The sequence below is a fragment of the Plasmodium relictum genome (genome assembly GCF_900005765.1).
Source record: "Plasmodium relictum strain SGS1 genome assembly, chromosome: 12".
Taxonomy (NCBI): Eukaryota; Apicomplexa; class Aconoidasida; order Haemosporida; family Plasmodiidae; genus Plasmodium; species Plasmodium relictum.
The window spans coordinates 2,566,575-2,581,253 of record NC_041690.1 but is presented as its reverse complement, the minus strand read 5'-3'; the positions used below and the strand labels follow the sequence as shown (position 1 = coordinate 2,581,253).

At 17.5% G+C, this 14,679-nt stretch overlaps 4 protein-coding genes across 4 annotated transcripts; all 4 read right to left on the bottom strand.

Annotated features, from left to right (window-relative positions):
- Positions 1-1,150: 1,150 nt before the first annotated feature.
- PRELSG_1268500 (conserved Plasmodium protein, unknown function) lies at positions 1,151-2,434 on the bottom strand (the record flags this gene model as incomplete). Its single annotated transcript, XM_028678505.1, has 3 exons — positions 1,151-1,597; positions 1,731-1,864; positions 2,011-2,434. The coding sequence occupies 3 exons, from the start codon at positions 2,432-2,434 to the stop codon at positions 1,151-1,153; spliced, it is 1,005 nt and encodes a 334-aa protein (XP_028534788.1).
- Positions 2,435-4,493: 2,059 nt separating this feature from the next.
- Positions 4,494-5,684, bottom strand: PRELSG_1268400 (conserved Plasmodium protein, unknown function; the record flags this gene model as incomplete). The annotated part of the gene is made up of 1 exon (XM_028678504.1): positions 4,494-5,684. One exon carries the CDS (start codon positions 5,682-5,684, stop codon positions 4,494-4,496), a length of 1,191 nt encoding a protein of 396 aa, XP_028534787.1.
- A 1,398-nt stretch (positions 5,685-7,082) lies between these two features.
- Positions 7,083-10,199, bottom strand: PRELSG_1268300 (alpha/beta-hydrolase, putative; the record flags this gene model as incomplete). The annotated part of the gene is made up of 1 exon (XM_028678503.1): positions 7,083-10,199. One exon carries the CDS (start codon positions 10,197-10,199, stop codon positions 7,083-7,085), a length of 3,117 nt encoding a protein of 1,038 aa, XP_028534786.1.
- Positions 10,200-11,630: 1,431 nt separating this feature from the next.
- On the bottom strand, positions 11,631-13,723 carry PRELSG_1268200 (conserved Plasmodium protein, unknown function; the record flags this gene model as incomplete). Its single annotated transcript, XM_028678502.1, has 9 exons — positions 11,631-11,840; positions 11,910-11,960; positions 12,072-12,205; positions 12,277-12,366; positions 12,702-12,791; positions 12,859-13,059; positions 13,142-13,217; positions 13,327-13,572; positions 13,676-13,723. The coding sequence occupies 9 exons, from the start codon at positions 13,721-13,723 to the stop codon at positions 11,631-11,633; spliced, it is 1,146 nt and encodes a 381-aa protein (XP_028534785.1).
- Positions 13,724-14,679: the final 956 nt, after the last annotated feature.

Here is a 14,679-nt window from a genome sequence, read left to right as displayed (position 1 = left end):
TTTATATGGTTCAATAATTTATTTAATTATTTAGTAAAATTAAACAACCATAACACATTCTTCGCATAAAATAATTTTTGAAAGGCTGTGAAAATAAATAAATTTTCATATTTTTAAGTCTCTTTTTTTTCTTATTTTTTTTTAAATTTAAATTTTTATAAAATGAAATATATTAAAATTAGTAATACTTGTGAGATAAAAATTTACAACATTTTATGTAGTATGTGCTATTCCATTTTCTTGTATTTTTCTCTTTTAAATAAAAAACAATATATGAAATAATAAAAATATAATATTATGCATATTTTTTCAAAATTAAAAAAATAAAAAATTCCAAAATAAATATAAAAATAATGAATATAAGTAGAATTTTTTTAGTAATATGAAAAAATAATACATAACTACAAAAATATTAATCGATATATATATATATATGTTGATTTAAGATATTCCCTACAATGTTAGTGAATATTCAAAAGTGTTAATATGAAAAAGATATGAGCTAATATATATATGCAATATTAAAAAATGGTAGCCTTACCTAATTGGTTATATATATATATATTACTATTTTTTATTATATAGAAATAATAAATGCAAATATAAAAAAAACATAAAAAAAAAAAACATTACACGTAAAAAAAAAAAAAAAAGAAGGAAATAAAATTAACAATAAAATAAAAAATTTAAATGATTTTATGATATTTATAACCTTAATATCTAATGTTAACCAAATAGATGAGAAAAATAAATAGTAGTATTACTTTTTGAACTTTTTTTTTTTTTTTTATCATTTTTTATATTAAAAATGATGATGCACATAAACATAAGATATTAAAAATACATTTTCTGATTAAACTTATTTCATAATATATTCTTTTTAATATGATATATATATATACTATTTAATTTTTTTTGTTTTTACTATTTATTTTTTTTTTATTAAAACATATGTAAATTCACATTTTTTATGAATTTAAAAAGAACAATAACATTTTAAAAAACATAAACAGCAACTAAATAATAAGTCTGAATTTCAAATATTTAACAAATAAAAATATAGAATGAAAAATAATCAAAGATTGAAAATTTTAAATAATTTAATATTTTCTTTTTATATATAAATAAGAAATTAAAAAGAAAAAGATAATCATATTTCATCCGTATCTGAAAGTTCAATATCACTACAAATATCATAATCATTATTATCATTTTTTTCATTTTTAAATTTTCTTACTTGCCAATTCCATGACTCAATTCCTTCACCTGCTCTTTTATTTTTTAAACAAATATAATCTTTATCTTCATGCAATTTAGCTAATTCACTATAAGTAAATGACTTGTCTTCATATTCTTCTACAGTCATTTTGTTTGTAACTAAAACAACATTTTCTTTTTCTGCATTATCTTTTTCTTGCTTCATAGTCATAAGACCATACATTATATGTAAAATAATTGTTGCTGTGAAAAATGTTATTATCAATATAATAAATAAAATAGAAAATTCTGTATTTAGTTGTTTTAATGCTTCCATATAGGGTCTAATTAAATCAGATTTAGCTATTGTGTTATCCAAAAAGGAATTAATTTTATTATTCTAAAAAAAAGAAAAATTAATGCATATATATATCATGAAATTAAAAAAATTGAATAAAACTGTTTATTAACAAGAATCATTAATTTATATATATATTGTATATTAATATAGAAAAAAACTTTTTAATTCTTACAGTTAAAGTAACAGTCTTCATTAAATTTTTGAAAATTGGTATTCTTTTTATTAAATCAACAAATTTCAGTTTTAATATAGTAATGGTTTTTATTATTATGTGATCTTCGTTTAGATATAAGTGTAAAATTATAACTAAATATATATATATAAGAAAAAAAAATATATATATTATTATTATAAAAAAAAAAGTAATTTTTTTCTATTTTTTTTTTGAGATTGCTAATAATTAAAGAAGTAATATAATATATTGTTTAATATAAAATTTTTTTTATATTTACCTATTGCTATTATTATGTATAAAATGGCTAAGACATTTGAAAAAATATTCTTCTCATTTTGGTTTTCCTTAGAATTTTCAGAATGGAATTCTTCTTTAGCATTAGAATCATGTGTTTCATATATTTGTGGAATATTTGAATAAGAATTTTCATTTTTTTTATTAGAATTTAATACATTTTTTTTCCTATTACATTTAAAATTATCTTTTTTTGATTTTTCATTTCCTTTTTCACTTCCCTTTTTACTTGATATATTTATGCTTTGGTTGCTGTCAAAGGAACCATTATTAGATACTAAATCATCACTGAAATTTTCTATTGTTTCCATTAATTCAACTTCTGTTGTATTTCCTTTTATTTTATAATTTTCATCAAATAGTGTTTCATTTAATTCGTTTACATGCATTTTATTTTTTAACGACATTTTTTTTTTAAAAAAAAAAGCAAAAAAGTAATATATAATAAAAAAAAATTAAAAAGAAAAAAACCTAATTTATGGAAAAATAATAAAATAACATTAACTTTATTTTTATATATTTTCAAAAAACATTTGTAATAATTATATATTTAAAAAAAAGTGCTTTTCAAAATATACTTTTTTTAACATTTCTACTTAAAAATATAGCTATGTATCATTTATTATTTCCTTACTTTTTTTCCTTTTTTTTTTGGGGAACATATTAAAAAATAAAAAAGTTTAAATATAGTAAATTTTAAATGAAAAATATAATTCTTAAAAACTTTTTAATAATTTTTTATAATTTTACAAGTTGTGCTAAATATTTTTAATAATTTTTTTTTTTTATATATTTATATATATATACATTTATATATAAACATATTATCTATTTATATACACAATAAAGTTACTATTTTTTTTTTTTGTTTATATAAAAATTACTAAAAACATTATTAATATTCGTATATTATTCATATATATCAAAAAATATATATATTCCCTCTCAATAATCTAAATAAAATTTTTTAATTTATAAGAAAAACAAAATAAATGTATTAAATAAAATGTTAATAATATTTATAATCACTATTTTTTTTGTTCTAATTAGTATTTGCCGCGGTGATTTTTCTAATTGTCATTTTAAATAAATTAGAATTGTGAATTTTTTTGAAAATTATTTATTTACGTTTCTATTAATATAATGTAAACTGAAATTTTCTATGTGCGCAAAGAAAAAAAAAAAAAATTAAAAAAAAAAAATATATAGTTAAAAAAAAAAAAAAAAAAGATTAAAAAACAAGAAATTGAGTAATAAAATAAAAAAGAAAAAAATAATATTTTTTGATGTGATTAAAAATATAAATGTATAAATGGAGGCTATTTAAATAAATAAAAGTAATTTTTAGTAAAAATGCTCGTGTGAAGCATTCTCATATGTAATAATATGTACATAAAAAATGAAATGTTGATTAAATCATATATGATTATGACTATTATAATGTAAATATAACAAAGGTAGAATAAACCAATTTATATTTCCAGCAGATTTCTCTAAATATTTTTATTCTTGAAACAAATTAGTACATTATTCCTTTTACTTTGATTAAAAAAAGGAAATTCCTTACATATATTTATTTTGTTAAGGAATAATAAATGGGGAAAAATTAATACCTATTTTAATATTACATATTATGAGGATTTTATAATTTCATTTAATAAGCTATTATTTTTTTATGAGATATATATATATATATATATATATATATGCATTTTTACTTTTATTTTTCTGTGTGTGCATGCGTGCAAAAATGTAGAATTCTATGTATTTTATTATATTAAAAAAGGAAAATGAGTATGGGAAAAAGAAAATTGAATTTGTTAATATCAATATGTATTTTTTATTATTTTAAAAAAAAAAAAATGTATATATACATATAAGTAGAAATATGATGTAGACAAATATGAAGTTCGTACTTTTTTTAAAGAGCATTTTAGAGTATATCTTTGAAAAAGAAAGTATATTATGTTACAAACTTTTTTTCATATATTATTTTTAAAATTTAATAAACTAAAATAAGATTATTTGAAAGTATTTATAAAAACTTATTTTTACAAATATGTATATTTGTATGCTACCAAATTTTATTTAATATTTTTGGTGATTTGGAAATTATATTATGTTTTTCTCGCCATCTACAACTTTTTTTTTTGAGTTGTTTATTCAAAAAAAAAAAAAAATATATTTAATAACATATTTTAAAAAAATTTATATTTTAAAATAATCATAAAGCAAACGTAGAATATATATATATATTTTTTTTTTAAAAAGAGAAATATATCATAAAATACAATACGTAATAATTCTTAAAGAAAATTATTTTAAATATTCACTTTATATAAATGAATTTTATGTTTCCAATTTAACTTTTATATATATCTATGTAAAGTTTTCTTTTTAGATATTAAAAATATTAATTATTTCAAAAATGTAAAGTGCATTAAACTAATATATTCTTAATAAACTTTAAAGTATTCTACTTTTTTTTTTTAATTTTATAACTTTTGCAATATATGGAGTAATAAGAATTGTAATAACTATTCTTAATGGTTCTGATATTTTTGAAGCTATATATGCAAATAATAATTCTCCCCATAAAGAATCAATTTTTTTATGTAAATCTTCATCAATATATTTATTTAGATGCATTTTTTCTGATATATACTTTAAATCAGATAAAGATATATACTTATAATGGACAAAAAAATAAGAAGAACAAAAAGTTATTAAAAATATAATAAAATATGTTGCTAAGCCAACATATCCGTATTTTTTAAAAAATTTTTTAATACTTGATTGGGCTATTTTAGAATTTTTGATAAACTTCTCTTGTAATTCGTATAATTTTTGTTTTCTTAATTTATATTTTTTTTTTTCTTCATAATATATATCCATCAATGATTTATTATTATTTCTTTTTAGAAAAGTAAATATTTTAGTTTTTGTGTTAATTATTGCTCTTCTGTATATATGCTCATTGAAATTAATTTTTAAGTTATCCTTTTTTAATTGATATTTTATTAAAACATAATTTATTTTTTTTTTTTCTGTTTTTATTCTTTTCATTAATATTCTATAACTATGCTTACTTTTCAAACCATTTAAGGCTTCTTTAATTTTTTTAGTTAATAGCAAAGAATGCATATTTTTTAAATAATTTCTTTTGAAAATTCTGTTTCTTTTTTCTTGTCTACTTTTGTCGTAAGTAATATTATCATCCATTTTTAAATATTTATTATCATAATTTACATCATTTTTTTTTGTATTTATATTCATATTATTATTATCGTTATCATTTTCATTTTCATTTTCATTGTTTTTTTTCACTTCTCCTTTTCTTTTTAAATTACGAAATAAATTTGTATCATTGTATTCATTTTTGGAAAAAGAATTAAAATTTGCATACTTTTCCAGTAACTTTTTTTTATTATATATGGTATAGTTATCTATAATTTTACTTACAGTTTTGTTATTTACATTTTGGTTAAAAAAAGTTCTATTAGATCCTATACAAATTTTGTTAGACGATAGTATAAATTTATAATAATTTTCATAATTTTTTAATGTACTAAAATAGTTAAAGTTGGTTTTTATTAATATTATTTTATTATTTTTTTTAATTATCCCACCACAAGAAAAAATTCTCAAATTAATCATGATTCTTGTATTATATACTTATGCATATAATTCTCTCTTTTTATTCTTTCAATTATTTTCTTAAATTTATAGAAGATATATATATATATATTACAAAAAAAAAAAAAAATGTTAAATTGTAACTAAATTTAAGTATTTAATAAATACTTTTTTTTTTTTTTTTCTTAAATTTTTATTATGATTGTGTTTTCATTTAAAAAAAATTTATGATAGCAAATATTTCTTTTTGAATTTTTATTTTTTTCATTATCACATGAAGAAAAAGAAAAAAAATTTTAAAATGTATTTTTAATTTAAATTTTTTTTCCTTACAGAAAAATTTGGTTGATTACATCTATTTTGTTTTTTCTATAAAATTTGTTATGTTTTCTACATATTTAATTCACAATTTTTTAAGTTTAAAAAATTTATTTTTTAGCGGCTATATAGAAAAAAATTATAAAAGAGAAACATTTAATTGAATTTTACAAAATCTTTTAGATAAATTCAAACATGTTACTTAGCGACATTAAAATGAATGTATAAAAAAAATTTAAATTACAAAATATAATACAAAGAAATATATGAGAACAATGGATGAAACATAATAATAAAAAAAGCAAAAATACTTTTTTTTTATATTTTGATTACATAAATTTAGATTTTAAATAACAGGTATATATGTTTCTTATTTAATTTAAAAAATTATAACAATATAAGTTTCTGAAATAAGGCTTTATAACATTTTAAAAAAAAATAAAAAATGACTCAATAAATATGAATACATGTACAGTTGTAATTTAATTTAAAAACAATAATACATTTTAGTTTAATTTTTTAAGAATATATAGGATACTATATAATATATGACTATTTATTAAAACAAGTAAAAATAAAAAACTAGCTGAATTTAAAAGAAAGAAAAATTTAAAAAGTAAAAAAGAATAATAGGGAAGCATATATTCAATATTTTTTAATTACAAAAAAAAAAAAAAAAAAATACGGATAAAAATAAAATAGTATGGATAAATATATTAAACCAAAAAAAAGGTGATGAAACTTATTTTAAATAAAAAATAAAAATGATGTCAATTTTATCATTAATGCATTTTATTCTTTTTTAAAGACACACACATATATATATAATATTTCATAATAATGGAATAAAAAATACTCAAGTAATGATTTTTGTTTACAAAAAAAAAAATAAAATAAAGAAGATAGAATAAAAATTATAATAATGATATAAATATATATTTGAAATGTAAGAATAACAATAGTACTATATAAAAAGAATTCATAATAAATATATACGTAAAAAAAGAATAATATATATTATGTATATATATAAATATTAATAATAAACATATTATTGAAGAAATTAAAAATAATTCAAGTAAAAAAAAAAACAACAACCAATTATTCATATATATTATTAAGCCAGTCAACTAAAATATTAACTGTTTCTTTTGTATTGGGCTCAATTGGTAAGGTATGACAACCATATTTTAAAATATAAATAGTTAAGTTTTTAAAATTTTTTTCATCAGATGAAAAATCACTTTTATTTCTTGTATTTTTTTTTAATTTAAAATATTTATAGTAACCATGATCAAAATAATTCCATATTTCCATTTTATTTTCTTTAATATTTTCTATGGGGAGTATATAATTTTCGTCAGCTTCATTTATTACATCAGAGTAATTAGAGGTTTTGTTAGACTGTACTAGTAAGTCAGTTTTTTTTGACATTTCTATTAAATTATTACTTAAACTTTCCTCTTTTTCTATTATTTTTTCATTGGAGTTTATATTTGTATAAATATTGTTATTGGTTGTATAATTATTCATTAAAGAATCATTACTTATTTCATTTTTATAGTCTATTTCGTTTATTGTTTCATCATTTGTTTTATTACTATTATTAATATCATTATTGATAATATCAGTATTATTATTATTTTCTATATTATTAATATCTTCACTTTTATAAATATTTGAAATTGCCTCTTCCATATCATTATAAACCTTTTTGTTACCATTCAGTTCAGTTTCTTTTTCTTTATTAATGTTTAAACTTGATTTTTGATTGGATTTCACATTTTCTTTTTCATTCTCTTTTAAAATTTCTTCCTTGTTTTCGCATAAACGTACCATTTTTTTCATAAAATTAATAGTACCTGTAGGGTCAACAATACAATCATATTTAGACTGAATGACAATAATATCAACATCGCTTTCTTCTACATATTTTAGAACATGATAATCTAAGCAGTTATCAGCTGCATTTACACATTCAGCTGCAATTTTTACTTTTAATGACCCACAATATTGCAAGGGATCTAATTGAGAATCGTGTTGTATCCATGGGTAAAAAGTATTGTTTTCCTTAACATTAACTGTTAAACGCGGAAAGAAATATTTAAGGAATTTTGTAGCTGAAATTAAAAGCCTATTAGTAATTTTATTTTTTTGTTTTCCTAAACTTATCATAGGAGAAACAAGTACTAATGCTTTCACATAAATCTTCCATTCCTTATTTAATTTAAATAGAGTTTCTAGAGTTCTTAAAGCTATACAACCACCCATAGATAATCCCATGATTATTATTGGTTTTAATTCATTTTTTTCTTTCCATTCATTTACAAAAATTTCTAATGCTTGAATTGCATCAGCAATGAAATTATCAAAATCTTCTACATAACATCTCTGATTCTGCCATCCTTCTGATAAACCGTGAGATTGGTTATCAATTCCAAAAAATGAAAAGTTATTTTGATTTAATTTTTCTATCCAACTGTTTTTATAAGACAAACTTCTATTTCCACAAGTGCAATAATTGCATATACCACACATAGAACAATAGTAAACGTTAGAATCGTACTGTTTTATTGTATCATTTTTATCTATTAATAATACATTATCATCGTCTATAACTTTATTCGAAGATAATTCATTATATAAACTTTCACTTATTATTCTATTATTTAATGCATTTGTATCATCCATAAAATTTGACACACAAGAAGAACATGATAAAAACATTGTTAGCTTTTTTTCTAAATTCTTTTTATCATCTTCTTCCGATGAGCTACAAGAAAAGGCATCAAAGTTATAAACTTCTTCATCTACTAATGAATTAGTTTCACTTATACATTTTATTTCTTTTTTCATATTTTTCTTCTTCATTCTATAAATGGAAAAACCAAATCTTTCAGCACTTGAACATCGAAAAAATTTTTTTTTTTTATCTTTTGCTGAACGCTGAACTTTTAGAAAAGAGAAATATTTTTTGTTTTTCGGGAGTTCACCATAATTAAATTTATTATTATACATATTTTCATATGTATTCTTATTAACATAATCATTAAAAAAGATACTACTTAATTTACTTTTTCCTTTCTTTTCTTCAATATTTGTTTTTTTACTATTATTTGTATCATTATTAAATGTACTAATAGTGTTATTAGACGATATGGAACTTAGTATTTTTTCCTTTAATTTTTTTTTTTTTAAAAATTTAGATTTTTCATAGAATTGATTTATTTTATTTTCATTGGAATCACTTACATTATCTGCTTCTATTTTGTTTTTATTAAAAATATAGTTATTTTTATCCATTTCTAATTCAGCGTTTACTTCTTTTTCATTGCATATTCTATTATTGAATTCGATTTCGTTTTTCTCGTTTTCTTTAAAATTTAAATTATTATTTGAATTATTATTCTTAATTCCATGATTACAATTATTTAAATTTGTGGAATAAAGATCAATTTTTTCATGAGTATTGCTAGGGAAAGATTCAAAAGAATTGGCATTTTCTTTTATATTTTGATTAGTATTGCTTTTATATATATCATTTGCATAATTCATTTCTTCTTTATTTATATTTTTTGATAATTCTCCTTTGGAAACATTTTCATTTCTATCATTTTCTTTTTTTTTATCCTTTTTTTCTTTTTTTTCCTTTTCTTTTTTCTCTTTTTGTTCCTTTTCTTTTTTTTCCTTTTTTTTTTCGTCAACCCAATGAGGTCTGCCTAAAAAATTTAGATATTCATTCCTTAGATGAGAGGTTATTCCATGTAAGGCAAAGATGTATGCTTTGGGATTTTTTACTTTCCAGGAATATCTAGCTATTTTTAAATTATCCTTATTAATAAAAAAATTTATTTCTGGATTTCCATCATCATATATTATATAATTATCTTTTACATGTTTTTCTTCATTATTACTGTTTTTTAGTTCTTCTTGCACATTTTTTATTTTTTCTTTATTTTCTTTACTAATGTTACTTTTCAAATCATCTTTGTTATTCATATTATTTACATAATTACAATTTTTAATTAAGTTTTTATTTTGCTCATTCTTAGGGTTGGAATTATTTTCACTTACTAATTCTTCATTTGAGATTACTTTTTTTTCATTTTTTGTTAAATTTATTAATTCATATGATTTTTCCATTAATTCTCTATCGTAATTGTTTTCATGCATATCCTTTAGTTTTTTTTTACATTCTATCTTAGTTTCATATAACATTATTTAGAAAAAAATAAAAAACATATATAAATAAATATATATATATATATTTTTTATTTTAAAAAGAAAAGGACAAACATGTACTGAAAAAAAAAAAAATATATACTAAAATTAAAAAGGTTATTAAGTTTAATATATTGGGGATCAATCGTTTTGCTTTTACGAACAAAAAAATTTCCTTGTAATATTACATATTTTGGAGTGAAAAAGGAACTCTTTATGAAATTTTTAAAAGTATCAAACAAAAGACATTATATCTTTTATTAGTACATTATTTCAATTAAGTAGCAATAATAGAAAGCACATATATATATATAAAACTATTATGTAAAAAGTCATATTTTAACAAAAGGAAATTAAAATATGGTGTAAAAAAACATAAAATAAATTCATAAAAGATAAAAAAAATGATAAAGATAAATAAAAATGAAACTTCAAAAAGAATATTAAAAATCGTGCAAAAAAAAAAAAAAAAAAAAAAAATTATATAGATGTTACACAAAAAAAGCTCAAAAAAAAAAAAGATTTTACAGGAATTAAGGAATTTTTGGAAAAAAAAAAAGAAATATATATATATATATATATATATAAATAGAAAATGAGAATTATGAATATGAATATAATGAAAAAGAAAAAAAAAAAATTTAATGTAATGTTGTATTCACTAATATATATTTTACTCACATCTTTTTTCATATTAAAATTTTTACTTAATTATATTTAATAATATTTTATTACTATTTATTTAAATATTTTTATTTTTCCTAAGTTTTGTTTCATTTTATTATTGGAATAATATTATGTTTAATTATAATTTATTTTGTTATATTCAATTTAGTTTCGTTCTATTTATTTATATAATATTTAATTTTATAGCAATTATTTTAATTGTATTTTTAAATACTAGAAAAGATGCAATAATGTAAATGTAATATATATTTATTGTTTTTATAAATGTATTTTAAATTCTTCAGTAAAAATTTTTTTAAAAACTAAATAAAATAATTATTAGAATAACTTTTATTTATTTTATATAGGTTGATATACAAAAATGTGTAAATTTCATAATTTTTTTTTTCTCTTATCAAGCAAAAATAATAAAGACGAAGAAAAAAGAAGAAATTTCATTCGTAATATTTATTTTTTCATATGCATCTATGCAAACAATATTGTACATGCAATTTTTTCATGTGTGTGTGGTAAATATTAAGAGAAAAAAGTAAATTTTTCATAACATTTTTTTTTTCTTTTTTTTTTATTCCTATATTTTTATTATATAATAATTTTATTAATTATAAGTCATTTCATTACAATGAACAAAATTATAAGAATAACATTTTGATATGAAGTTGGTGTTTACAAATTTTTTTTTTTTTATATATTATTAAACATAAATTTCTATACTTAAAATTTTTTTTTATTAGAATATCTTTATTTGAATAAACTTATTGATAATGGCATCTCTATTTTGAACCATTTTGAGTAGGAGCTGTTTTTAATAGATGCAGCTTCAATCTTGTGCTTATATAACTCATTAAATGCTTTTTTAACATTTTCTCTTTTTTTGTCATAAAGAAAGGTTTCTATTACAATTAATTGATTTAAAAAAATTTTCCATTCACTATTTTTTAATAATTGTAACTATAAATAACAAAAAAAAAAATGTTAAAAATTTTTTAAGTATTTTTTTTTTATCTCTTTTAAACATACTAGGTCTCCAAAATGTTCAAACCATTTTTCGTCTTTAAATGAAAAATTTTTCTATTAAAATAAATAAAAAAAGATATATATATAATTTTGCCTTAAAATATAAGAGACTAAGAAAAATTGTATATATATATATATATATATATATATATATATATATATTACCATATTGTATTTTTTTTCAACTAAAAAAATTATAGCATACTGAATTATTTCTATTAGAACAACAACATTATCGACTTGAAAAAAATCTAAATTTTTATAATTTTTTTTTATTAAATCAGTTGCATATATAATACCTAAATAAATATATTTAAAAATTATGAAATGGTAGTATATATACTGATAAATCTTTTATTTTAGTTATTACATAATTCATTCCTTTTTATATTTTCTTCAATTATAATTTTAATAAGATCAACAAAGGCTTGTCTGGAGATCCAATTAGCCATATCATCAGCTTATTAAAAAAAAAAAATAGATAATAAATTAATATATCATTAAGTATAATAAAAAGCAGATACAAAAAAATAAAAAATAGATAACATTGTATCAATTATAAATTAAAAGAAAAAAGTCAAACAAAAACATACATATATATGATAAAAAATTTTATTAAAAAAATCTATGGGATGATTTAGAAAAAATAAAATAAATATAAAAATATAAAAAAAAAAAAAAGAGGTAAATATTATGATATAATATACTACAAAATGAAAAAGCATATGAAATTTAAGAAGAATCATAAAATAGGAATAACATTAAAAATATATACGTATATATTAAATATATTACGATTGGGTTTGAAATTAAAAATATTTTTTAGTATTTGATTCAAGCAATTTTTAAATAAGATATCTGTATCATTATTTTGTTCTATTTGTTCTACAAAAAAGAAACTTGTTTAAATTATTTTAAAAGTTACTTTTATATTAATTTTTTTTATTATTACTAAAAAAAATTTCAATATGGGTAGTTATTTCTTTATCAAATAAACTGTTATTATTATTATTATTTTGTGATAAACAAATTATTGGATGTGTGCAATAAAAAATAAGTTTGTCCATAAATATGTTAACCATTTTATGAATAATACTATTTTCTTTATCCTCATGTTTATTAATATTATTTAATTTTAATTGATATTTTAGTTCTGTATAATTTAAAAACATCATTATATATATAAAAAATAACAAAGTATATAATGTGAACAAAAGTATATATATATATATTACCATTATTAAATGTATTTATAAAGGATATTATCAACTCATATTCAACATTTTCATAATTGAGATTGTTTATTTCACACTGTAAATATTTAAAAAAAAAAAACGTAAGCGAAAGTAAAATAAAAACTTTTTAAATAAAGTAAAAAAAAAAAGTTTAAATTATTAATGTCTATTTTTTTATAATAGACCGTTTTGGAATATTTAAGTGAAAAATCTTGCAAATTAAAAAAATTATTATTTTTATTTTCTGAGTATTCTTTTTTTTGATATGTTATAAGTTCGCTTTCATCACATCCTGGCTTATCTCCAGATTTTTCCTCGTTTTGTTTGTTATCAAAGTTTTCTGTTATTTTGTTATTTTGAAAGATTTCATCTTTTTCATTTTTGGTGAATTTTCTTTGAGATAATATGTTTTTAGCTTCATTTAAAATTATCTAAAAATATGATAATAAAAAGCAAATTTAAATATCAATTTAAACTTTTGTTATTACTATGTTCTTATAATTTTTTATTAAATTAATAATTATTTTATTGAACTTTTTTTAACTCCCTTTCAGTTAAAGTTTTTAAAATTTCTTCATCCATTATATATATATGAATTATGTGAAAACATTAAATTAGTTACTATCATACAGTAGAGTTAAAATATAAATAGTATTTCAATTTGTTTAAAGGTTTTGCACAGTTTTTTTTAAAAAAAAAAAAAAAAAAAAAATATATAGCATAAAGAGGTTTAACTGAAAAACATACTTAGTACTGATTTAATTCATAATTTATGATAGTGTTATAATTTAAAAGAAAAAAGCCTAAATAAAATTATATATTAATTTTATTTTAAAAAAAAAGGATTAAAATATTTATATGGTATGTAATATAAAAAAGGACACATATTTAACAGTATGGTTTATCATAAAAAAAAAAAAAAAAAAAGACAATAACAAATTATAATATTAAAGGCAAATTTAATTAACGAAAAAAAAAAAAAATTAAAAAATAGATCAGTTATAAAAAAAAAAAAAAGTTTAAATAAGAATATTTTACTTTAAATGAAATTTAAGAAATAGCAATATCATTAAAAATTTATCTTCTAAAAAGTGTTTTTAAATGTATTATCACTCATTTTTTTTAAAGATAATATATACAAACTTCTTTATATAGTGACAAAATAGAAATATAATAATACATACGGTTTTATAATTTATTAAAAATTTAAAAAAATAAAATATAATAAAATTAAAGTTTACTAAAATTGATGCCGTAAAAATAAAAGGAATATACATATGTATAGTGTACTTTTTCTATTTATTTCCTTGAATTTTTCTTGAGAAATGTATAAATAAAAATACTTTATGATATTTAACACTATTATTTTATTAAAAGTAGGGATTAGAAAAAGATAAATAAGAATCCAATATTAAATAAATTATAATATTAATTATAAAGATAAAAATATCTATAACATTGTTAGAATTACAACTATCTTTAAAAGTGCTTTTTATTGAATATTTCATAAAAAAAAAATTTATATTTATAAAATATAC